This window comes from Colias philodice, chromosome 7 (genome assembly GCF_061535455.1).
Source record: "Colias philodice isolate Cphi_HAF_F1 chromosome 7, ilColPhil1 Martin Lab GWU primary, whole genome shotgun sequence".
NCBI lineage: Eukaryota > Metazoa > Arthropoda > Insecta > Lepidoptera > Pieridae > Colias > Colias philodice.
Genome location: NC_143092.1, coordinates 7661103 through 7686174, shown reverse-complemented (window position 1 = coordinate 7686174; position 25072 = coordinate 7661103). Strand labels below are relative to the sequence as shown.

Genomic DNA, 25072 nt, shown 5'->3' with positions numbered 1-25072 from the left:
ATTACTTTCACTAGCTGTTCTTTTTTTTATCTGTATCAGATAACTGTACCAGATTACATATATATAATATTATATAGATGAAGAGTTTGTAGAGGTTGTTAATCTCTCAAAAAAACAAAGCTCGTAATAATAAATTAAAGTATCAAAACTTTATTTCCAACTATAACCTAAGTTACCATTAGGTTACCTTAATATGATGATTTTTTGAATTTGCCGCCTTTTCCAGTCTTATCTTTCGTTAGCCGGACTATCACCACAGTATCACCATATTTCCTACAGTATGGCGACGAATGTACTTGTGCAGAGAAACGGAGGGGAACTGGCGGGGGGTCGGGCGACGCGGGCCGCTTAATGCAATCACGCTGAGTTTGCATTAACTATCGCGAAAGGACGACGCAGTCGTATTTTTTGTGTAATAATTTTATTATACATAGGTACTTACATATTCTATTATGGCGCGCAAAAACTGTTCCGTTTACGGATGTAAATCTACATTGAAATCCCAGAAGGAAACAATATTTCAGAAAGATTGTATTAATAATTGTATCTGTTGAATTAAAATCAAAGCTATGTATATGTTGTCCTCATTATTTTCTAATCAGATTGTACATCCCAATGCGAATGCATTACTTCTTAAATGGTATAATATACAATTAAGAACATCCAAAAATAAAGTGTCCACGTAAATAATATTTAGCAGTGCAATATCTGTAATTATATATTTATGAACAAATGATTACATCAGATTTAATAATCGCAATTATTTTGAATGTACATATGAATAAATGATTTCATCATAATATTAATAATCACAATTGTTTTATTTCCCATTTGTTGCAACCCTAGCGTATTTTCGTGTGGCAGCGTAAGTACCTACGCTGGCGGCGGCATCGCGCGACATCAAAGGCGTTTCCTTACTGTAGGAAATAATATTGTAATACTGTGCTATCACTATCATTATTATATTATACATAGTATAAAACAAAGTCGCTTTCTCTGTCCCTATGTCCCTTTGTACGCTTAAATCTTTGAAACTACGCAACGGATTTTGATGCAGTTTCTTTTAATAGATAGAGTGATTCAAGAGGAAGGTTTATATGTATAATAACATCCATTAAATAGTGGAGAAGTACTGCTATTTTTGAGGTTTCTAATGTGATGTCGTAAAAAATTACCAGCCTTACTTATAAAAACTGACTGATCTGTTGCATAAACACCTCTCAGTTAAATAACTCTCAACTCCTTAAACAATGATTAAAATAATCTTAGGTACTTATAAACCTATCTCAGCAGTCTCTCAACTAAGTTACGTCAATATATGTATTTTTTTCTAGTAACATTATCGAAATAAAACCCGCTATTCACGTAAAACTTGACTAAAAATGTACTTTTTGACAAATATGAATGGTAGACTTTATTTTGTATGACGTTTAACTGACAGGATATTGATAACTTTCAAATTTCAAACATTTGTACAGATTTGAGATTTTTGATAAATTCAAATTCAGTTTTAATTTAAAATGAGTTCAATGATCAATAAACGTTCTCGTTCGACGAATTGGAGTGAGGAGGATAAGGTACGTAATGTACACAAGAAATCTAATAGAATGTACTTATTTCCTTACATGTTTTAATGCTTATTAATAAATATATATTGCTCTTTAGAAAGTGCTTCGAAAATAATTAGTGCTCGAGCGAGCACATATTATATTAGAGAATAAGGATACGTCGACTAATACAAATACAGCAAAAAAACTTGCATGGGAAGATGTTTTGTCTTGGTTATTTTAGTTTTACTTATTCTAACAGTTTCTTGTATTTAATAAATTGTTACAGTGTAATAACATTATTATTGTATTTATATTTCAGTTATAATATCATTTCACTCCATAAAAGGGACTTAAGCCAAATACAAAATCAGTGGAGGAATTTGAAGAAAGCTAAGGCTTCGGAACACAAATTTAGAACGGCAAGAAACATGACAGGCGGGGGACCTCCGCCACCAAGTCCTCCGCCTGAAGATCAAGAGCTTATAGCAGCTCTTCCTAATGAGTTTGTGGTTGATAACAATCCTTTCGATAGCGATGCAACACATGGCCAACAGGTTTATATTTTTTACATTTTCTACTGCTATTATTCCTTAATTTGGAATATCCATTAAGGGATAATAGCGCTATGCATATATAGTTTTTTATTGTGAGATTGAGTAATTATATTTTATATATTTATAGGAAGTTACTAAGGAGTCTGCTGATGATACATTGAAATTGAATGAAAATGATGAAAGCACTGCACATGCATAGGTAATCATATTATATAATAATTTGTATAATATTTTTATCAGTTATGTTATACAAAAATATCAGTATTATAAATAAAATTTATATTATTTTAAAATAATTATTATTTTTTTATTTTTAGCCTGAATTGCCAAATTTCTCCACTGAATTGCCACGTATAAATCCTACACATCATATTTTCAAAGCTAAACCAAAAAAAACGTAAGTATGTAATGTTGAAAATAGAATTTCATGAAATTTCCTGTGCTTATTGTTCAGCTGTGATTTATGTGAAATAATGTTTAATGTTTATGTTATTTTTACAGTGGGAAATCAAATTCCAATTACGAGCATCAATTATTCCTCCTTGCAAAAAAAAGCAGGGAGGAATTAATGAAGCAACAACAAGAGTTGCATCTATTAAGAATAGAGCAAGAGAGGGAGCTTCACCTATTAAGAATAGAACAAGAGAGGGAGCTTCACGAGAAGAAGCTCCAAATACTTGCATTAGAGGAGGAATATTTAAAAAAAATAAATTTTGAAAAATAATAAAATATGGTTTTTATTGATTAAAATAAGTTTCAATATAAATGGCCCTGTTTATATTTTCGTCTTCATCTTCTATATTATCAGGGATAGTTGGATCGATTAATAATTGATTTTCAAGGCCTGAAGGATCTAGAAAAATACAAAATAAAGAATTAAAATATGCTTATTTTTTATGTATTGGCATTATTAAATATACTTTGTTTACATATTAGTTTGCACAAATACCTTGATTTAAAATAGACTCATTAAAGAGTATTGCTAAATTGTGCAAAACTGCACAAGCAACAATAGTGGTCTTGATCACTTGCAGAGACCCTCGCATTGTTTCGTTGAGTATGCGGAATCTTTGCTTCCACACCCCAAAGCAACGCTCTACAGTATTCCTCGTTCGTATGTGACTCAGGTTGTACCTTTCTTCTACCTGTGTCCTTGGTCTTAATATTGGTGTTAGAAGATGCGAAGTACAAGGATACCCGCTATCTCCAATCAGCTTCCCATGAAATTCATTCTCCTCAAACCTCCGCTTTATTGAGCTTTCTCTATATATGCGGGAATCATGTGTACTTCCTCTCCAGTGACACACAATATCGCAGATTTTAAGGTCAGAGTCACATACTACCTGTAATTATTGTCATCAATATTATTATAAATTAGAAACACATAATAGCACACATAACAATGAAAATTTATTACTTTAAATACACTATGATCAAACTAAAATGTTATTGTACAATGTTCATACTTGAGTGTTAATGGAGTAATGTCCCTTCCTATTAACATAGTACTGTCCAGCCTCTCCACTCACTTTGCGTATCTTAATATGAGTGCAATCTATTGCACCAATGATACGCTTCATCCCGCATATTATGGCCTCAAATTTCCTAATTGCTTTGGCTTCCTCGGTTGAGTTCGACGGCATATTAATATAACGCGAACTTTTAGAAGCTAACGCAATAGCAACATTTCGGGACAAACGGGAAAGTGTCTGTTGACTCATTCTGTGAATGTCAGCACAATCTTCTTGGATCTGTAATGTAATAGATCGTTATACAGGCTTTTCTATTGTATATATCCAAAACTAGAGCACAAGTCACATCTACCTCATGCCGGCCCCAATATCGAATAACTGCCATCACTTGCAGTTCCACTGGAATACCGCCCCCTCGAGTGTCCACGCGAAGGTCATCCCGAATCAAATTAATGATTTGTTGCATGTTATTCTTTCCGAATCTATACCTCGACCGTAGTGTGGCCCTGTGGCCGCTACAAAAAATATATTGACACCATAGATTGACACTAATACCAGGTTATTTTAATTCTAGGTTGAAAAGTAGGTTTTTAATAAATAAGCACTCTCAGAACAATAGATTTATTTAATAAATGAAACGATACCATTTTAAATTTCGCGCTGTTTATGTATGATGTGCGCATGCCTTAATGCTCTAAGGCGCATGCGCAGGTTTTTATTATTTTATAATTTTAATAAAATAAATAATTCAACAATTTCAATGATGAGCCCATACGGACCTAACGGTAAAGAATACGATTTTGATAAAATTTGCCAATTTTGCTATGGATGGGGTGCTAAAGTGTAACTTTTTTATACCTAAAATTAAAAAAAAATTATTTAAAAAAAAACTAAAGGGGACCTAACGAAAAAATTGTGGGACCTTATAGGACCTAACGGAGACCTATCGATTGAGGTCATTTTTGACCCAAAATTCTATGGATGGGGTGCTAAAGTGCATTTTTTTTTATACCTAAAATTTAAAAAATTATTTAAAAAAAAACTAAAGGGGACCTAACGAAAAAATTGTGGGACCTTAAAGGACCTAACGGGGACCTAACGATCAAGGTCATTTTCGACCCAAAATTCCATTGATGGGGTGCTAAGTTTGCACTGGTCTCCTCTGACTTAAAATCCAAATCCTAATCTCCTCACCATATTACTTACCGCGATCAGTTTCCTTACCTTTTTATTACATACATACTTGACACTGGCAAATAGTTATATCTTCTTGCCATAACAGAAAAAAAAAAAAAAAAAAAATTCAAGTAATGCGGCAAAGTGCAAAGAAATAACTTTTCATCGGTAATTAACTAAAATTATTTTTGAAACTTGGTTCGAGCCTCGAGGTAAATTTTTGGCGGGCGCCATTTTGTGTCATTAATTGTCATAGACTAAAAATTTAAGAAATGGCATTGGGTTTGCTCCGTGTTTGCTCTGTGGGTTTGCTGACCATTGTCATGATTATTAATAATTACCAAATAATTACAGATGTGTTTACAGAACACGAATAATTGCAACCTGATTTTAATTATTGCTAACAAAATCTGTGTATTCTGACAAAATGATTTATTAGCGGTTATTTCTTGCAAACCATATTTTTAAGTTGCATAGTGCATACACAGTAATTACTTCTCAATATATTATGTATTTAATTTGATCTATGCGCGCGAATTAGGTGGGGCGTGGCCACATCTATAATTTATATTTTAACTGCAAAGTGCAACTGCCATTTGCGCAGAGATATATTTGCTTGCCACAAATAAGATTTCGAAGGTATAAAAAAAATGTCAAGCAACCGGGGCGTGTAGCTAGTTCTTAATAAAAATTTAATGTATTGAATATATTTTGGATTAATAGGACAAATGAAACACCATAATTCTACAACGTCATATAATTTTTATTGAACGTTTGGACCCAAGAGCACTAATGTACTTTGTATATGATTCTCTCCTTCTATTCATTCGCGTGCTTTTGGGCTATCGTGTGATATGGAACAATCGATAGATTTTATAATAATATGTACAAAAGTAACATTAACTAAGTTCTTAAATATAAATAACATTAGTGCCTCATTTAGTATTCAATCACAGAAACATGAAGGCATTTCAACTTTCAGAAGCTATTTGTCATCTAATCAGACCTGCTGGTTAGACTTGGCTTAAAAATTTTGACATGAGAAATCAATAATATACTTAAAAAAACAATAATCTTAATAACAGGTATAAAAATATAACTAATTTACAACAAATACTGATTACTAGACATCGGATTATATGCATTTGCATATTTGCATATGCAAATGCATAAAACTCTCTAATTACGGCGTTCGTGCATATTATAGCCTTTTTCCCCAATCGTGCATATTTCGTTAAGTAGCGGGAGTTTTGATTGGTCGACTAACCTTTATTAGCCAATCAGAACGCTCAGCGAGTAAACCAACCCTATTTTGCCATGGTAAAATGGCAAAAAATTACAAAATGGGCTCCATTTTAAGTAAATTTTGAGCCATTAAAAATAGGGCTAGATTACCCTTTTGGGGCTAAAAACTTAAAACACGGGTTGAATTCCAAAAAAGGGCTTAAGATTTAGCCCGGAAAGGTCTAAGGTCAACACAGGGCTCGCAGGTGACAAAAGTCACAAATTTGCGCTCGAAAATTTGGTTAAAATGCTAAATTGTATATTGGCACAAAAACTATACTTAATTTCAAGAAAATTTCACTGTTTTTGTACAATCTTTGATTTAAATTTAAAATTAATAAAGGTTTTTTGATTTTGTATTGTGCATATTTTAGACATATCAGTCGTTTTTAGTGCATATTTCGGCCTTTTTTAGTGCATATTTGCATGCATATTTTGGCATTTTGTTAGTGCATATAATCCGATGTCTACTGATTACCTAATATTATGGTCGTTTTACAAAAAAAATAAGAACGAAAAAAGCATGGATTCCTAGATTTGATTCACAAAAATAAATTAAAGACCATGGCCATCATTCATGACATATGGTTATGGAATTTTATTTCTACATTCAATCAACCTACGATTTATAAGAATGCTATAAATATAATTGCGTTCATATTTATTAATGAACACAACATGAAGCTCTTGGCTTTTAAGTCTTAACCGCTTAGTGAAATAATAGTGGTCACTAAAAAAATACATATATCTATTACATATACCATGTTTCTAATTCATGAAGTAGTGACTAAGTTAGGTTAGATGCCCTGTAAAACTCGAGTGTCTATACTAAAAATAGCTTGTGGATTAATGCATTTTACAATAATAAAGAAATATCAATGACCATTTCATTATCTACTCTGGAATATTTTCCCTTACACTAATTGGTGTTTTGACATTATATAATTGTTGAACTTACTTAACTTTTTCACTTTCTCTAAACTTTCTATTATCATAGAATATTATGAATAAATCCATTCTAGACTTGCTTATAACAATTTTGCTATAAAAGACAATAATTATTACCTTTGTTGAATTAAGTGACACTACACAGTTCATATTAAAACGCTATGAATTCACATGTACTATGACAATGTTATCGAATGAAATACCCACCATTCTATTCATAGATAGCCACAAACAATGCACTAGTTCAACACAATCTAGTCAATGCCACTAACACTATTGCTTCAGCACCAAATTTAATTGTCTTTATTAACTCCTAAGATTTTTGTCCTTTCGCTCGTTGTTGTAAGTTTGCGACAATACAATTGTCCGCCAATTGCAATCGCATGGAAGAGTTTTCTTTCCTTAGTTCAGATAATTCTTGGTTCAGCCTCAACACTTCTAATACCAGTTTGTCATTATCAATCTCTAGCTTTTCTAATCTGAAAATAATGGAGTTTAATGTAAGTTGACTGCTGTCCAAGTCAAAGTAGTCTACAATCAAATAAAAACAAACATATCTAAGAATATAATTTTCTTATATACCTATGATACAATTAATTCGGTAATTGTTCTCAAACAGATAAATATTGTTAACATAATTATGTTTGTACAAGGCAACATTGCAAAACAATAAGTTACTGATATATTATGGTAGCCAGCTTATAAATTACCGAAAAATAATCAGTTAAATTGTAACTAGTTTGGTACAGTTCACAGTTCAACAGTTTAGAACCTAGCGAGTTATATTATAAACTAACGGTGTTTGTAATTTTATGATTACACTAGATTTCAAAAGAAAACCCGCATAGTTCCCGTTCCCGTGGGATTTCCGGGATAAAACCTATGTGTTATTCTGATGTATAAGCTATATTGTGGTAAAGTTTCATTCAAATCCATTCAGTAGTTTTTACGTGAAAGAGTAACAAACATCCATACTTACAAAATTTCGCCTTTATAATAGTAGTAGGATATGCAAAATATATAAAAAAAAACTGCTTACTTCTTCTGTTTTTCCGTAAGCTCCGCGATGTGATCGCACGCCTTAGCAAGAATGCCTCCTTTGCTTGCACTATCTGGTTGACCAGAGTTAGGCACCATTGCAGCTATCTTTGTTATCCAGCTGTTTATTTTGTCTCTCCGTCTCCTTTCAACTTCGTTATGAGTGGCTCGTCGTTTGTCGTCACGCTGCGGGAATTAATTACATTAGTAATTATAAAATTTTGATGGCTAAGTAAGTTCCTAACATAATATTTGGTATTATAACAAAATGTTAAGTTAATAATTTTAATCGTCAACAGTTTCCACCTGCACGTTGTTGTAGAAAACTTAACAAATGGTACTGAAACCTACCTGAAGAACCGTGTGATAATTGATAAAAACGTAATGAAAACCAATCTTTTTAAGTTTTACACACAAATAGGATACGCGTTTAGATGAATAGCGTTCAAAAAACTATACATTCTTTAAACTGAACCTGATAACTTGATAAGTGCTTGCTAAAATTAAAATACCTTTCTGGCTGTCACAGCTTTAGCTTGTATTGGTTGTCGCCTCGTAATAACCTTCTTTTGAGCAGACGCACCAAATACTTCTACTGGATCACTTATTACAAAGAACTCTCCACTAGGAATAACTGAAATAGTATTATTACATGTTATCTCGTACTTTATTCTTTAAATGATAATACAATTTTTCAAATGGGACCAGTAGACCCTGAGATTAGCGCGTTCAAACAAACTCTTCAGCTTTATAATATTAAAGTATTGGTATGTTAGTGTCACTTATGTTAATCACAGTTTTTTATTTACTAAAATACTGGATTTTAGAAGTTACTGGGTTCAACTATGTAATTGTTAGTTAATCTACAAGTGCTATCTATCATTAGTAAGTGTAAAGAAACTTGCAAGCAAAATATAGATGCCTGGTCTTTATTGTGTACAGTACCCCTACCATGAGTTGACATAGTTAAATCGTCTGACGTAACTACAATAGTAAACGTGAATAGTTCACGAGATTATTTTCCGTGAATGACGTATCTATCATCGAATAGTTATAAACTATGACATATGTCAAAATTAGAACTCATGGTGCAAAAATTGTATGGTTACTACAGCGAGTGTAGTATAGTTTACTATACGTTATCTACTGTAGTATACTATAATGCACCTCATGGTAGGCTTTTTAGTTCTAATACGGCACACTAGGGGGCGCTGTACCAAATTTCATACAAACCGCTTACTACAATCGCTAGCGAGTATCGTGTGCGTAAACTCATGGTAGACCTACAGATCCCATATAACAAAGTATAATGTGTGAAGCACTCATGTTAGATGTACAATAAATAACAAACAAATATTTTGACGGAATTTGAATAACACTTTATAAATGGACACTTACCATGGGTAGGTGAATTAGATGCCATGTTTGAAGATTCTTCTCCAGTCATCTGTACCAATTTATAAGTCACAGCTCCAGCTATGAATAATAAATTATAATTATTAAGAGTTAGTTCATACAATATCCATGGATACATGAATAACTTATAGATCAGGAGAATAATGAGATTATTTCACTAATCACTTTTATGAGTCTATTGAAGGTACATGAGTCTATTGAAGGTACATAGCATGAGTCTATTGAAGGTACATAGCATGAGTATGAATTAGTACTACTTACACAGGTCTCTGAAGTTATAAGATGAACTATTATCGTCGTCATTACCATCAAGAAACGTATGTGTAACTAGGTGGGACCTTTCACAGTTGCCGCTTCCTGGAACGTAATTGAATTTACTTTGTTATGCGTTAATTCAATAAAAATCACTTGATTGTACACTAAGATAATTAAATTGTCCTGCACGAAGTATGTATTAGTAAACAAACACACATGTATAAAACTGTTTACATTTTTTTAGTAAAACTCACCGAAAGGACCGCCTTCTACCATTCCCAAGTACTCCTTTTCATCACTGCAATATTATACGCATATTTTTAAAATGTATAGCAATAACACAAAATCTAATACAATAATATTGGCTAGATGTTTGCCAAATCGCAAAAGTAAAAAGTTGACCTTCAATGGCACTTAAAACACGACTACAGTTATGTAATACGATAATATTTGTTCATAAATGCAACTCTATCGAATAAATGTACCTGTCATCTATATCAAGAGAATTTTCATGGATGTCTACATCAACTTCCACTTTGGCCATTGCGCGTAATTATTTTTGAATTTTCTCAATTTGATCACGGGGACAAAATAGAGGGTCATGTGATGCAGCCATAGATAAAATAGGACAGATGATCAATACCGCTTTGTACTACAGATAACTTAGATACTTTAAGGTGCGTAGACACAATATGCCTTATATATATACAGAAAGTTAAATATATATTTAATCCAAATCAAACAATGTGGTTGCCCTCATATCTCTTCTATTTGAAACCTTAGGAAAAACATAGATTTTAATGAAACGAAGGATTATATACATTGAAGTATGTACTTAAATAAATGAGTTTATAGACGTCTTCACAAATCACACATCGCCATTGCCAACTGGACTACCTCCTATGCGTTCTAAACACAGGTTCTAAATAACGTTAATGTTAAATATGTAGATGATATCTGAGTGTTAGATAAATATCAATAAAAACATGTTATTATTGATATTTATCTTAACGTGAAATAAACGTTTAGAACATCATACTCTACAAAAACTATGAAGTGGATTATTTAAAACTCTTTTCATAACTATTATCCCCAAATTTTAGGGGAATTTTAATTGAATAAAACTGGCAACAATATTTTAGGCGCTCACAGCGCCGCGTTTACGAGACTTCTTTCGTGGTGAAATGCTCTTTATTGTTATATTGCTATTTTAATTTTTTTGGCATTGTTAAGAATTCAGATGCAAACTATTAACTTTCATTTGCTTGATAAAGTATTCCAATATTCCAATCTTAAAATAGGCTAGATCAATATCTAGCAATAAAGAAATAGATAAAAAAAATCACGACACACTTGTATTATAATTACCTACTTATTACCGCGCCCTATTCGATGTATTTAATAAAGCCTAAAGGGGTGTTATAAAGACGTTATGGCACTAAGTCGATAGAAATAGTATTTTAATTGATTATTCAATAGCGGCTCTTCAGTTCACGAAAAAGGTAGGTATGTTTCAGTTTGCAATTTGCAACAGCAAAAGATGAAAATCTTGCGAAGTTCTTCTTTCATGGCTTCGTGTGCACACTATTATTATAGCATTAGAATATTTTGGTTTAGGAATGTTTCAACCGACAAGTATGATATTATAGACTACAAGCCCGCATAGGACAAAAATATGGGTCAAATGAACCACCAGGGGACATATCTAGAACGATAGCAGAGCAAAAAATAATAAGATTCATCACTATGCCGTCACTTGTAAGCTGTCCAACTGAGTGCAGATGAGAATTGAAAAGTACAGGTAGACTCGGTAAATTTTGGTCATATATTTTTGTACGGCATTCTTAACTATCGATAGATCCATTAAAAATAATAAGAAACCGCTCAGTGCCGTACAAAAATGGTGGTCCACCAAGTCGGAATTTTTATTTAATTTCCGAGAGTTACCGGGGGTAAATTTGGTCATTTGACCATGTACGGCATCTGTGTCATACTATTGCTATACTGCTTTTAATCCATTATTCCGCAACGCCGTACAAAAATCATGGGGACAAGGGGAAAAAATCGAGAGTTATAATCCCCTCTCTTTCCCCACTCCAGGGGGTCATTTGACACAACACGAAATAAATTTATTTTTAAAGTATTTTATGCATAGATAATATTTTTTCATGTGCCGTACATTTTCGTTGGTTCAAAGGGGAAAAATCTGAAAAAGAAAAAAATCCATATAACGAAATGTTTGCTTTATATTTTTATAATAAAATATAAATATACATTAATATTAAGAAGCTCGAGGTGGTAAATTATCACCTTGGAAAGTCGGAGTCAGGTGGAATGGACTCCGTTAAATTGATGAACTAATAAAAAAGCTATGAACGAAAAGATGTGAATTATATGCAATCAGTCCATGAATACAGGTAAAGTCACAAGCAAATGCTAGTAATATATACATATTCAAAATGTACAAGTAAAGCGCTTTCAAATGATACCAAATACTGCATATTTATCTTAACTTTATTTTTTTACTCTGTATGTTTTGTCCGCTAGAGGGCGCCACATTAGATTTTGTGAAACCCCATATGGCCTTTAGCTAGCTGGTCGCTGGTTTTCCAGTGAACAATTCAGATGCTTCTAATGATATGTCATTTGTCGAATTCTGATAAGTAGTTTAGAAGTTACGAGGGAATAGATTAACATACATACATGACCTGTAAACAACCATAACCCTTCTTTTGCTTTGCCGTAGTTGGGTAAAAATATGTTAATGCCGTACTGTATCAAATGGCCATAAAGCACCCTTAAAATTGTAGCTTTCGTCGCTTTCATCAGCCGGGCGCGTTCCCACCGTGTCGTGACGACAGATAATCGTGTAGTTTTAAGTGTCGTGGCTTATATGTTTAAATGGAGGTGTTCACATTTAGAACGACACAATTTACTGTCGTCTACGACAGTTTTTGCAGTGACGACACTTTGTCGTGACAGTGGGAACGGCAAGCACGACAGTCGTAAAACGATAAAAAAATTGTGGACGGCAACTCTATGGCGTCCATTGAACTCAGGAGAGTAAACGCACTGGTAATCACCAAGCGAACGCAGAGGCGACTAGATTTGTAGCTTGCTGATGATGTGTAAACGACAAAGCGACTGCCAGGAAACGATAAAATGTCATCGCCATCCAATGGGAACAGCTAGATACGACAGTCGCTACACGATAAAAAAATGTTGACGACAAACAATCGTTATAATGGGAACAGGTAGAGACGACAGTCGTCGAACGATAAATTAGTCGTTACGATATAGTGGGAACGCGCCCTTAAAGATGTGGTCTGCACAAAAATGTACGGCATCGTTTTTTCCTAATTTATCTATGTTAATACTATTTAAAACAACGGATAAAGTGTAGAAAACTATTATATTTCATTAATCTACGATGTTTAAACTTTAACAAAATTTCTGGTTTTGCATTTCTCTATAACTTTTTTTAGAACGGTTTCTTTTGAACGGCAATACTATACAACAATTGAATTTTACAATATCATGTTAAAAAAAAAGTTCCCGTACAGGGTCAAATGACCTTACAGCTCTTTATATCAAGAATTCGATGAAATTAAGATGATTATTGGTATACATTTAAAAGAACAATTATTTTTTGACGGCATTGCTTTAAATAGTACTTTTGAGTGCTAGATAATGTTTTGGAACCGAAGCCGTACTTAGTCAAATGACCCCGTGGAGTGGGGATAGAGAGGGGATTGCAACTCTCGATTTTTTCCCCTTGTCCCCATGATTTTTGTACGGCGTTGCGGAATAATGGATTAAAAGCAGTATAGCAATAGTATGACACAGATGCCGTACATGGTCAAATGACCAAATTTACCCCCGGTAACTCTCGGAAATTAAATAAAAATTCCGACTTGGTGGACCACCATTTTTGTACGGCACTGAGCGGTTTCTTATTATTTTTAATGGATCTATCGATGGTTAAGAATGCCGTACAAAAATATATGACCAAAATTTACCGAGTCTACCTGTACTTTTCAATTCTCATCTGCACTCAGTTGGACAGCTTACAAGTGACGGCATAGTGATGAATCTTATTATTTTTTGCTCTGCTATCGTTCTAGATATGACCCCTGGTGGTTCATTTGACCCATATTTTTGTCCTATGTGGGCTTGTAGTCTATTATTAAAAGTGAAGTCCCATGTCCCCTAGTGGGGTAAGGGGCAGATGGGGCAGATGCATTATACATCTGTTTCACTGATCGATTTTCTTTAGGGACAAGTAGGTGATCAGCTTTCTGTGTCCTACCAGACCAAGACATTTTTTTTTCGTCTCCACCGGGAATCGAACCCAGGACCCCTCGGTGTTACGCTCACGCGTCAACCACTGTACCGAGGAGGCGGTCAATGATATTATTAAGATGAATATTAAATCAATATACCGAACTGGAATAGAATTTTTTTACCGAGGAACTTTATTATAAACTAGCGGTCCGCCCCGGCTTCGCCCGTGGTACATATTTACGTTTTCTCTACGTAAAAACCATCCTCGTACTTCAAGGAATATAATAAAAAAAGAATTATCGAAATCGGTTCAGCCGTTCTCGAGTTATGCGCTTACCAACACATTTTGCGATTCATTTTTATATATAAGATTATTATACTTTTTCATGTGTGTTGAATTAAAGTAGTTTCTTTCTTTCTTTCTACTTATTAATTACATCCGCGTTTACTATAAATTAACTCTAGTAAGTACCTACCTACCTTGCATCTTCAGTCATCCAAATTAATCGAAGAATCCAAGTTAGTCTTAGTTCCTAAGTATATTCTTGAATGATATAAAAAAAAAACTTTATTTACAAGAAACATGTACATTTTTACATGCAGACCCTGACCTATGCAAGCTATCGTAGAAAATTTTTACTCTTCAGATGAAAACAAAATTCCGGCCAGATGCCCAGCTTCTAAAATAATGTCGCTTTTGATTTTGCAAATATTTGCGTGACTATATCTATGTACTTATTGTAGTGAAATGTAAAACAGACCTCACGTAAGCCGACGTTTAGCCGGAAGGCAACCACAAACAAACCTTTTCAGACCCTTTAGAAGCCCTCGGGATGTAAAAGGGAAGTGCAGGTTGGCTTTTGTTATGTTGTGGCTGGTGTGGGAATAAACTAACTGCGGAACATAATAATAGTTTGGTTTAGCGATATATCGGAATATTGTTTTTTTTTGTTATAATATAAAAAAAAAAAAACCAAGTAATTACCTAATCTTTATTACCTCTTTTATTACCTCTGGTTAATTTACTTATTATCTGGAATTTTACATAATATTAAATATTTAGGGTGTGTGTGAAAAGGCAGTTTAATTATTTCACTAACACAAGCCATATTACGAAAGATGTCTGTATCTATTTTAATTAAAATGTCTATAAAGCAGAATTTAGAGACTTCTGACTGATTAATATCTTACCTAAAGTTTATCAAGTGTCAGAAGTAATTTAGTTCAATTAAGCAAGCTAGGTTACCTACTTCTAACTTGAGTCATCAATCTAAATAATAAACAACAAACGCATGCATTGTTTACTCAGAGCCTTCTCTTTTAATTAATATTTTTTTACCACACCTAAAAAGAAGAATATCGTATTTTAATTTTGGGTCACTATCATTAATTACCTAAGTACTCTTACAAATTTAGATAATTATCTACTTTTATGAAAATGAAAAATACAAATCCAGACCCGATGCATTGCCTTCGCATTCATATTTTTTTGCGGTTTTAACTGCGTAATTAATTAATTCCAAGAGAACAACTAATAGTATAAAAATGTAAATACGCCTCGTAAAACTGTTTATGCAAATCATGAAGGAGCGAATTCATTTATTATTTAATCGTGTGGGAAATTACCTGGTATTATTATTTTTCTAAGTTGACAAGCTGTGATGGTATTTTTATTTTATTTTATTATGTGCCGGAATTGATTTTAAAGGATTTAAAAATATTTTCATGAAATTACATTTTACTTGTACACCGTATAAATTCTATTCTGAACAAGCTGTGTCTCGGTTTTGCCCGCATTGATCCACTCCTATTGGTTTTAGCGTGATGACATCATATCCCAAGCCTAGCCTTCTCTGATAAGTGTGTTATCTAACACTGAAATAAATTTTCAAATCGGACCTAGACCTGAGATTAGCACTTTCAAGCAAGCAAACTAACAAAAAATCTCTTCGGGAAGGATGTTTATGAATTATTCTCAGACGTTAAAGAAGCATACATGCGTAAATTACCAGATAATACAGAGCAGATAAATAATTGGCTTAGATTTAACGATATGACGAAGAAAAGGGTGACATATTGGGGTCCCCGTTATTCTCAAGTTTCGCCGGTATCTACATAGTAAATGTTCCTGTATTAATTTCCATTTCTATTTATAGATTATCTGTGAGTTTTCAGACCTTTTGTTATAATTCAATGTTAAAAAAGAATTTCCGTTAATGTTATGGTGGTGGAAATCAACAAACTACAAAATACATCACTGTAGCAAAACAACAGATATGTACTACCTACTTACATCATGATATTTAATTTTCATCTTTGAGAAAGTAGACATTTTACAATAAATTTAAAATTTAGTGTGTATTTTTTAATGCAAATTAGGTATGTACACCAAATTTTAAATTTTAAATACGCTAGATTAGTTATTAATCAGTCAGTCATTATCGATCTAATAAAAACTTATACCTACAAATTATTTCATATAACTTTAATTCCATTAAAAAATAGTTTTTATATATTTTAATAAAGTCTATGTAATCCAAATTCACTGCATGACGAAATCAATTATACTAAGAAGTTCGTGGAAAATCAAGCAATCAATCAGATTCTGGTTAAGCACATTAGTAAGTTACTCGTATAGAGAATGATTTCGTGATCGATTGACCCAACATTTTTACACTACCTATTCCTTCGCTTCGATAGACTTCAACTACTTGCATTTTTCGAGTTTAAGTTTTAATGTAGAGCCACAAAATACTTAATAGTAGCTAATGGTAGAGCTTCCAATGTTTTATCTATTAGCCGAGTGTATGCTGAGCTTATGATGTAACGTACATTTAAAAGTGTTTCAAAGTTTAAAAAAATATCTATCCTTAAATTATTAAACACTCCATCAAAAAATTCGTTGAGTCATATTTAGAATAAAAATAAAAAAGCAGACCTGATGTAAAATTAAATCACAATTCTAAATTCATGCATTAGAAAATTAGGTAAATATTATATTTCACAATAAAACCATACTAAAACTAGTAAGGAGTTATAGTGCCTCTATGATAAATATGATACATATTGAGTACATGTACGTTAAAATATAGAGCACATTTTAAATTTAAATCAATTAGAGCGCTTAATTACAAAGCAAGTAACAAACATAATGAAATCCCGATACAGTAAAATGGCCCAATCATTTTATAGGTCGTAAATACGCCAGCATTTTCGCATACCCATCAAAAAGTCATTAGAGTGACCCACAAAACTTAATGGCGTCCCGCTCAAAACATACACCGTATATCTTTTACACTGTTATAATCTGTGTTTATCATAGTTTGAACTAGATAAGGCAAGTGCATTTTTAAACGTGTCCCTTTTAGTATTTAAATTAGGAGCAATGCTCTTAAATCTTAATTGTGACGTAGTTAAGTTCCCGCTTCAGTTAGGATAGAAATTAATACAATGTTTGTACACATCGCAATGTTTTTAATGCGAGTGTGCTTCAGCAATGTCAATATGCATATTTGCATCTCGTTAGTTACCAATTTAATAGAAAAACGTCTTTAAAGAACGCTTATAGGAAGAACAGCGATTCACACACTCCTTCCATTTTCTATCAAGGCGAATCCAGATGTATTACAAATGAATTTAATTTCCAATCCATTTTAAATTTAAGTATTATCATAACTGCAAATAATAAGCGTCCACGCGCTTATCAATTATCATTAAGTGATGAGACTGCAGCTTTATTTCTTGGCATAAAAGTGCGAAGTGTGAAAACATTACAAAAACGTGTGCAAGTTTTTGTTTTTGTATCATGTGCTTTCAAAAAAAAAAAAACAAAAAGACTTCTGCAGTTTGCCGTCTCCAGTTCGCTGCGTTGTTTATGATATCTTCATGCATGAAACATTTTAGTTTATGGTGTTCAATGTACATATTATTATAAAACATATTAGTAGGTAAATTGCATATTAGATATTGGCTTAGCATTAGCGTTTGGAGGATAAGCAAATTAAAAGATACGTTTCCTTGTGTGTTTGAAAATAGTAGTTAATTTACTTTATATACTTATACATATAAAAGTTTAAAATAAAATTCGCCGCAACAAAATATACTAGGTATTTTAAAAAAATCACTCAAATTTAAACTTTCTTAAACGTTTCGAAGAGCTTGTTCGAAATAAATATAATATTAATCTGCACTGGAGGTAGTTCATGAACTTGTCCAGTAATTAGTCAACGTCACTTGACAATGGACGGTTTCCTTCATCTGCCGTCCGCTGGTTATTTACAAGAGAACCATATTATCAACGGTCGTCTCTTGCGTGATTAATTAATATTTCTTAAGCTTTTGTTCAAACGCTCAAAACAGTTGTGCTGGAAATTTGTCTGCAGTGGAAATATTTACTTAAACTCTATGCGCTATGGTTAAGAACAATGCGCATTATATTTCATTGAATAAATAATTAAGTCAAACTAACAATGCACTATACTGTTATTCTACTCACACAATATAATATAAGATTGTGTCTTGATTAATTTTATTATATTTTATGCTAATTAGAAGAAGTTGCTGTATATACTTTGGCATATCTTGAGCCTTGACTAGTTGGTAAAAAGTTTTCTTCAAATCGACACCAGCATTTTAGGATTTTAAAGCGAACCCATCATTCAACAAACAGCGATTTTATAACAGGCTCAAATCGCCAAGATGTCTAGACATTTAACTATGAAATAATCATCAACATTACCATCCTATATAAGATGCCCTGAACGAGTGATAAATCTGTTGAAGGTGGGAAATAAATCGCAGGCAAGCTTGTTTGATTGATGAGGGAAATTTCTTCGGTCTTGAACGGTTTTCATTACTTCGGGAGTCGGGTAGACCTCCCCTGGTACTTTACCGTAAAATAACCTTGTAATTAATGCATGGAAACTCTGCCTGCAAACCCGTGCAGGTTATAATATTTGATTATGACAAAAATTAATCGATTCTAAAAGTGCAACTCCTTTCCTTTTCTAACTCATATTTGTTCATACATGCATTTGGAATGTATACGTGTTAAAATTAAGGACTAGGTATGTGTGCATTTGATTGAATGCGCCGTGGTCAAAATATGTAGTACACAAAAAGCTACGGCGACACCAACGAGATCAATGAAAAACTTGAAAAGCTCACTATTGATACTTTATTTATAAGTAGGATGGAATACAATAACAAGAATGTAACTTATGTGAAACATAACTTTTTATGCCTCAAGTTCGTAAGTCTAAGCATAATATTTATGCTGATCCTATATCCAAAATACTGAATATGTCTACATCATCCTTTACTACAAAAACCTTGCGAATATAAATGCAATATTTGAAATTCAAATGAAATGCTCGTGTATTTTTTGGAAACTGAGGTCTGATGTAATAAAAATATAATTTATTGTAGGTTCCAGAACCGCCGTAAAATATATTTTGGAAAGGCCTTTGGTCATGCGATAATATTTCACATTGTTTTTGACCTGTGCTGAATATTAGGAATATTTTTTTTCTCATCATGTTCTTGAGAATTCAGCAATCTGAGAATTATAAAAATACACACATCAAAGTTTAAATAAATAGGTATTTAGGTTGAATTAACTAATTACACACTGAAGATTACAAATCTTCAGTGTGTAATTAGTTATTCAACATCAAATAGATCGTCGTCGATAAAAATGAGTAATTTTTTAAAACTGTAAAGGAAAAATTACTCAAAATATCTAATTTTAAGATGCTCTCACAAAAGCCATTACAGTTGCCTCGTTAATTTACCTTCAGGCTATTTCACCAAGTTTAAAATTACGAACAACTTTAATATCCGTTGAGATTGTTTGTAATAGAGTTACTGATTATTAACTTTCATGATTGTGGGGCTGCGTAACTTTCTTTATAGATTAGCTCGGTAAATACATACATAGTATGTAGTTAGTACTTGCGCGTGTAAATTATACCTTTTGTCTAACCTGCTAGGTATAAATTAATGTTACCAGAAATACGTCTGACTCCGTAAATCCATCATCGCAAATTTTTTTTTATCCTTTCAAAATACATTGTTTTGGATATTTACTGTATGTTAAATCTTGTGACTGTAAAGCCATATTTCATAGAAATCTTTTTGACGAGTTTGTATATTTGACACACAATAATAATTTATTAATTTCTACCGTAAAAAGTCTATCAATAATTGTTGTTGCTAAATTAAAGTCCGCATGCATTAAAGATGGCATGTGCAGTTTCTATATATAATATAATTGGCAATAATACTTTAACAAATGAATTAAAAATATTAAAGTCTGTAACATTTTTTTATGCGGAAAATGGTATCTTAATATTAATTTATAGAGTCATTTCGAAGCTTTTTATTTATAATTTATCTAAGCTGTAAGTACTTCTTTACAAAGGCAGCGCTAATTGAGGAAAATGAGTGAAAGCAAAACAGTTCATCTTAAAGAATAAAGGAATGTTTTACCGTTTATCTTCATCAGTCGAACTTCTCTTTGTTTCACTCCTTTTAAATAGATATTGTTGCAAAGTTTTAAATAAAATATGTAGTGCTTTTTTATTGATTGTGAACTTACATTTAGTTTGCACAAAATTATGTAAATTTTCCGAAATAAGACTGATGTAAAATTAGTATTTATAAATCCTAATTTAACTAGTAATTATTAAAAAAATATATCAGTTGGGATATACTATTAAACTGACAATATTTCGCTCTAGAAAATTCTTGAACGCATAAATAAATCAAGAAAATCCTATTCAGCATACCTGAGTATAAATATGACCGCAATTTCATTTTCATCTCAAATGATTTAGCCAATAAAAGATCTATTCAAGTTCAGACAGACTGGCGCCCATTTGTCCTTCAGTGTTTGTTGGCGCCAAAGAGTCGGCCAAAGATTTTATTGACTCTGTATATCTATGGAAACAGCACAGATTATAATCGCCATTAATCTTGTAAGCAGGTAATATAACTGTGAAGCAATAAACATTGTTATTTATGATCTTAAACTTAATGCTCAAAAGAAAAGAAGAAAACATATTTTACGTTTTAACTATAATTTTTATATATTTCATCTTCTTATAAAAGAAGATTTGCGTAGACAAAATACGCTAGTGTAGAATTACTTTTCTATACTTAGTCATACATACGTCATTCACGGAAAACTTAAGAAAGTAAATTGGAGAGGGATCTACAAAGGAAATTCTTCCTACATAGCCCTAATACGAAAATGAATAAATCTAAAAATAAACACACCCAAACCGTACGTCACGAGATTAAATTAGATTCGATGTCTTATACATCGTGTTCCTTTAAATCGTAATGTTCGATCAACTGAATAAATACAAGATTCTTTTGAACAAAGAGAAGAAGCTTTATATTTATAGACGTAGTATCCATTTCGTATATTAGTATATTAATGAAAAGCAACCCTCGTTAACTATTATTACTCGTATTACTCTGAGACAAATTGAGATAGCCGATAGGAATTTAATATGTAGAAGAAAGTTGAACTATTGGCTATGTTGTGAAACAGCAATTTTTATGTTGGATACGCGATCAAAAAATAACACGTTGTATATTAAGTTCCCTCTGACGTAGGTTAACGTTATTCTATCAGAATTCAATTGAATTGATTGAAGCCGACGGCGGCAGATAAAGCGATCGCTTTTCAGACGTGAGGACGCAAAGATGTAGAAAAATTATCATAAGTATGTCACTGTTATTCAATATATGTACAATGGTGTCTCCTTCGCGATTCAGGATCTGGTTCTGTTTACCCTATTTGTGTTGTGAATGATATAGATATAAGGTAAGTCTCTTTTATTAGATGAAGACTGAATTCGTACGTTTATATTTTATATTCTAACGGGCACCATATCATTTTAAAATACTATTGACAACTAATTTGTTGACTTTTTGGTACATTTTTGCCGGTATTATTTTAGTTACGATCAATCAATCAATACGATCGAGCTACAAGTGGGTTGTCTCTTGTTTTAAAACAGGAATATTGTATCTGTATCATAGTAGTTATAATTATATTAAGTACCTATGTTATCTAATTATCCAATACAATGTACGTATATACAATGTATGTTTGCACCACCATGTTATTGACTCATTTATTTTCCTCATCTTTTCTGGGTTGCTTGGTAGAGATCGCTGCCAGCGATAAGGCCGCCTACTGTACATTGTTATATTACATTTTTAAGTTTGTAAAATGTATTCTATAAGGTGTACAATAAAGTATTTTTCATTCATTCATTCATTCAATGTAATTAAATAATAAGTAATTTAAATACACATTCAGTTACATAATTAACAAGATTGTAATAATTCAGTAACGTAAATTATACCTAATTAGACTATTCAACATTTTAAACGTCCCGATTTTCGTCATATTTTAAGAAAAGGCGAATTTTCTGAATAATGATCATAATTAAGTTAAATAGTCTCGGGGGAAAGAAGACCATCTTTTGATACCTAGAAAATTAATGTTGTAAACGAAGAAAGAAAACATGATTCGGCATATTTTTTACGTTTTTAACGTAATCTATAAAACGATATCTGCAACGTTAACCCAAAAATGACATAAATGTGAAAAATTGAATGTTGATTCCTTATCTCACAAAAGCGACTGATGGAATTTAGTATAGAACTTTTCGGTCTTTATGCTTAATATAACCTGTGGTGTACGACAAATAGTGCTTAACCCAGTTCCTATTATACATTTGGTTTAAATTTATTACTTAAACTGAAAGTTGTGCCATGAAATATAAGCTTATACTACATATTTAGATTTTGTTGGGTATTTGATAAATATTTTTTGAAATTTCACAAAATCTGTAAACCTATATTATATTTCAGCCGGAGGTCCGTATCCTTTTCCTAACCTTTCTCAATCCCCTTCTTTGTTACCGTCGTCAATCCTTTTCTTATCCCCTAGCTTTTAAAAGCACACAACGCATTTGCAGAGGCTTTTCGTCTACCAATATTCATGGGAAGCACTTACAGGAGAACCACCAGCTCAGATGCCCGCTACGATATAGAAGAAAAACTGAAATAAGTAATATTATGATGTCTTTAGATTTCGTAGACACATTATACATATAACATCAAGAGTTCGCAAACTCGATTAAGTAGCTATAAAGCTTCCTCACAATCTAAATATAATTCAAAGTTCATCTTCAAACTTATTAATATTAACCTAAACATGTTGGAAGTTGAAAGATGAATATAATAAGACATTTATGGACAAGACGACTCTAACGTAATCATTTTGACAAGTCCTAATTATATGTAAGACTGGAGAATATCAAAGAAAAATGTTCATGACAGAAACCTCTCAAGGTTAAAGAATATCAAGTTTAAAAGCACTTTATATTCTTGTTCTTGTTATGGTCTTATTTTACTATATACATACGATATACATACTTTAAATCGGGATGTTTGTAGTGATTTTTCGTCTCTATTAAACACATTGTTACAAGTCACTTTGTCAGGGTATTAAAACTTGTATCAAACGCGAGCGAAGCTTTCGGCGGAAAGCTAGTCTGTAATAAGTATTTATTTTTTACATCCTCAAAAGCCTATTATTATACTCCTTATAATACTTAGAATTAACGTTAGTCGGTAAGTATGAAATTACATGTTATTTTGAACTTTTAATCATACATTAGATGATTGTATTAATTTGGCACACAAGTGCTGTCCCTTGTTAATGAAATTGACTATTATCTGATACGAGTTTGCGGTGCTCTGCGTAATTGTCATTGCGTTAATAAACTACATTTCGACTAGATAGTCGGTTAATTGGTCCGCCGAAAATGGCCTTGTTTTTGCAGTGTTCGAGCTGAATACACGAGGATGTGAAGTATCTGAAATTTAATTTTAACTATGGTTCTTTAATTGGGTTTCTGCAACTTGTTTCGTAAATAAAGAGGCTTTATCAGAAAAGTAGTTGCAGCTTAAGATATTCAATAGCATGGAAATTAATGATTTATTTTAAAAGAAGCAAAATTCTTAACGAATCTAGTCTTGTTTTTTGTTTATTGATAAAAACACTATCCTAATAAACTTAAGCTTAATGTAAAGTCTATTTATATACATAATGCAATATTAATAGATCCACATAATACCTGACGAGGCAGATAGTGTCAACGTAATTAAGCGCTTAATCTAGTCTTGTTAGCAGTTAGCACATTCTAACTGAATAAGTCAAATTTGCAAGACACGAGTATGAATATATAGTAGCTAATTTGAATATCCATAGCATACTTTATAGACTTGGTGTTCAGGGTTTTTAAGATAGCTACCGCAAATGTTTTAGTTATAAAATGAAATAGAAAGGACAAAGAATTGAAACATAATATGCCGTTGTATTTTTAACCTTCAGGTCATAAACATTACTTTGTAGATTGTAGAAGAATATGAATAATAACTGAGATAAAATCTGATTAATGAATAAACAATGTGATGTATTAGTTATTGCTTTACCAAAAAGTTGAATGAGTATTTATTAAACTTTACTTAAGAGTTACGACGTCTGGAAAATTCGCTATCGAGGTGAATTCCTTGAATTAGCCAGTTTACTATAGTAGTCTGTATCTATTGTTTTTATTAATCAATACTTCGAGTTTTTTTGTGGTCAAAGCCCTCTAAATATAAATTTTGCTTACTTTATTTCAGACAATTCAACAAAATAAAATTTGAACCAGCCATCTATTGAGTGCTACGGAATTTGCTACGACGACGACGCGTGAGCCTACGACGCGCCACTGCTAATAAAAATCTGAAATATACGATAAATAAAGCTTTTCATGTGACTTTTTTATTATTAAAAGTTCAAAAAAATATTAATTTTTTTTTCATTAATATAACTTAATAATTTCTTACCATGAAACAGTCACGCTATAGTTAAGTGCTACGAAGTGTGATACTTCTATCGCAAATTAATCTTGACTTGTAACCTAGTTTCTAATGTACTTATATTAATTCTTTACACCAGATAAGGTTGTAATTAAAACGGAACTGCAGTTATATAATATGTTAGTATTTTTTTTTCATTTTT

General features: G+C 32.2%; 1 protein-coding gene and 1 long non-coding RNA gene across 3 annotated transcripts; one reads left to right on the top strand and one right to left on the bottom strand.

Moving 5' to 3' along the window:
- Nucleotides 1–1120: 1120 nt before the first annotated feature.
- On the top strand, nt 1121–2833 carry LOC149487201 (uncharacterized). Of its 2 annotated transcripts, none has more exons than XR_016315885.1 (5): nt 1121–1577; nt 1870–2104; nt 2232–2303; nt 2422–2501; nt 2606–2833. It is a non-coding gene; the product is annotated as an uncharacterized LOC149487201 (long non-coding RNA). The 2 variants fall into 2 exon arrangements; XR_016315886.1 differs by lacking the exon at nt 1121–1577 and adding an exon at nt 1599–1781.
- A 3677-nt stretch (nt 2834–6510) lies between these two features.
- On the bottom strand, nt 6511–10326 carry LOC149487200 (upstream stimulatory factor 1-like). Its single transcript, XM_089697490.1, has 7 exons — nt 10179–10326; nt 9948–9991; nt 9700–9795; nt 9421–9498; nt 8535–8656; nt 8024–8208; nt 6511–7463 (listed from the first exon to the last, which is right to left on the bottom strand). The coding sequence occupies exons 1-7, from the start codon at nt 10235–10237 to the stop codon at nt 7298–7300; spliced, it is 750 nt and encodes a 249-aa protein (XP_089553616.1). The 5' UTR covers nt 10238–10326; the 3' UTR covers nt 6511–7297.
- Nucleotides 10327–25072: the final 14746 nt, after the last annotated feature.

What these genes read in the sequence shown, in the direction of transcription:
- LOC149487200 (XM_089697490.1), bottom strand. Translation starts at nt 10,237, where the DNA reads ATGGCCAAAGTGGAAGTTGATGTAGACATCCATGAAAATTCTCTTGAT. An exon ending in ATCTAATTCACCTACCCATG is followed by an intron (nt 8,657 to 9,420) that starts GTAAGTGTCCAT and finishes ATACTATTTCAG; the next exon opens with TTATTCCTAGTGGAGAGTTC. An exon ending in AAGCTGTGACAGCCAGAAAG is followed by an intron (nt 8,209 to 8,534) that starts GTATTTTAATTT and finishes TAATTCCCGCAG; the next exon opens with CGTGACGACAAACGACGAGC.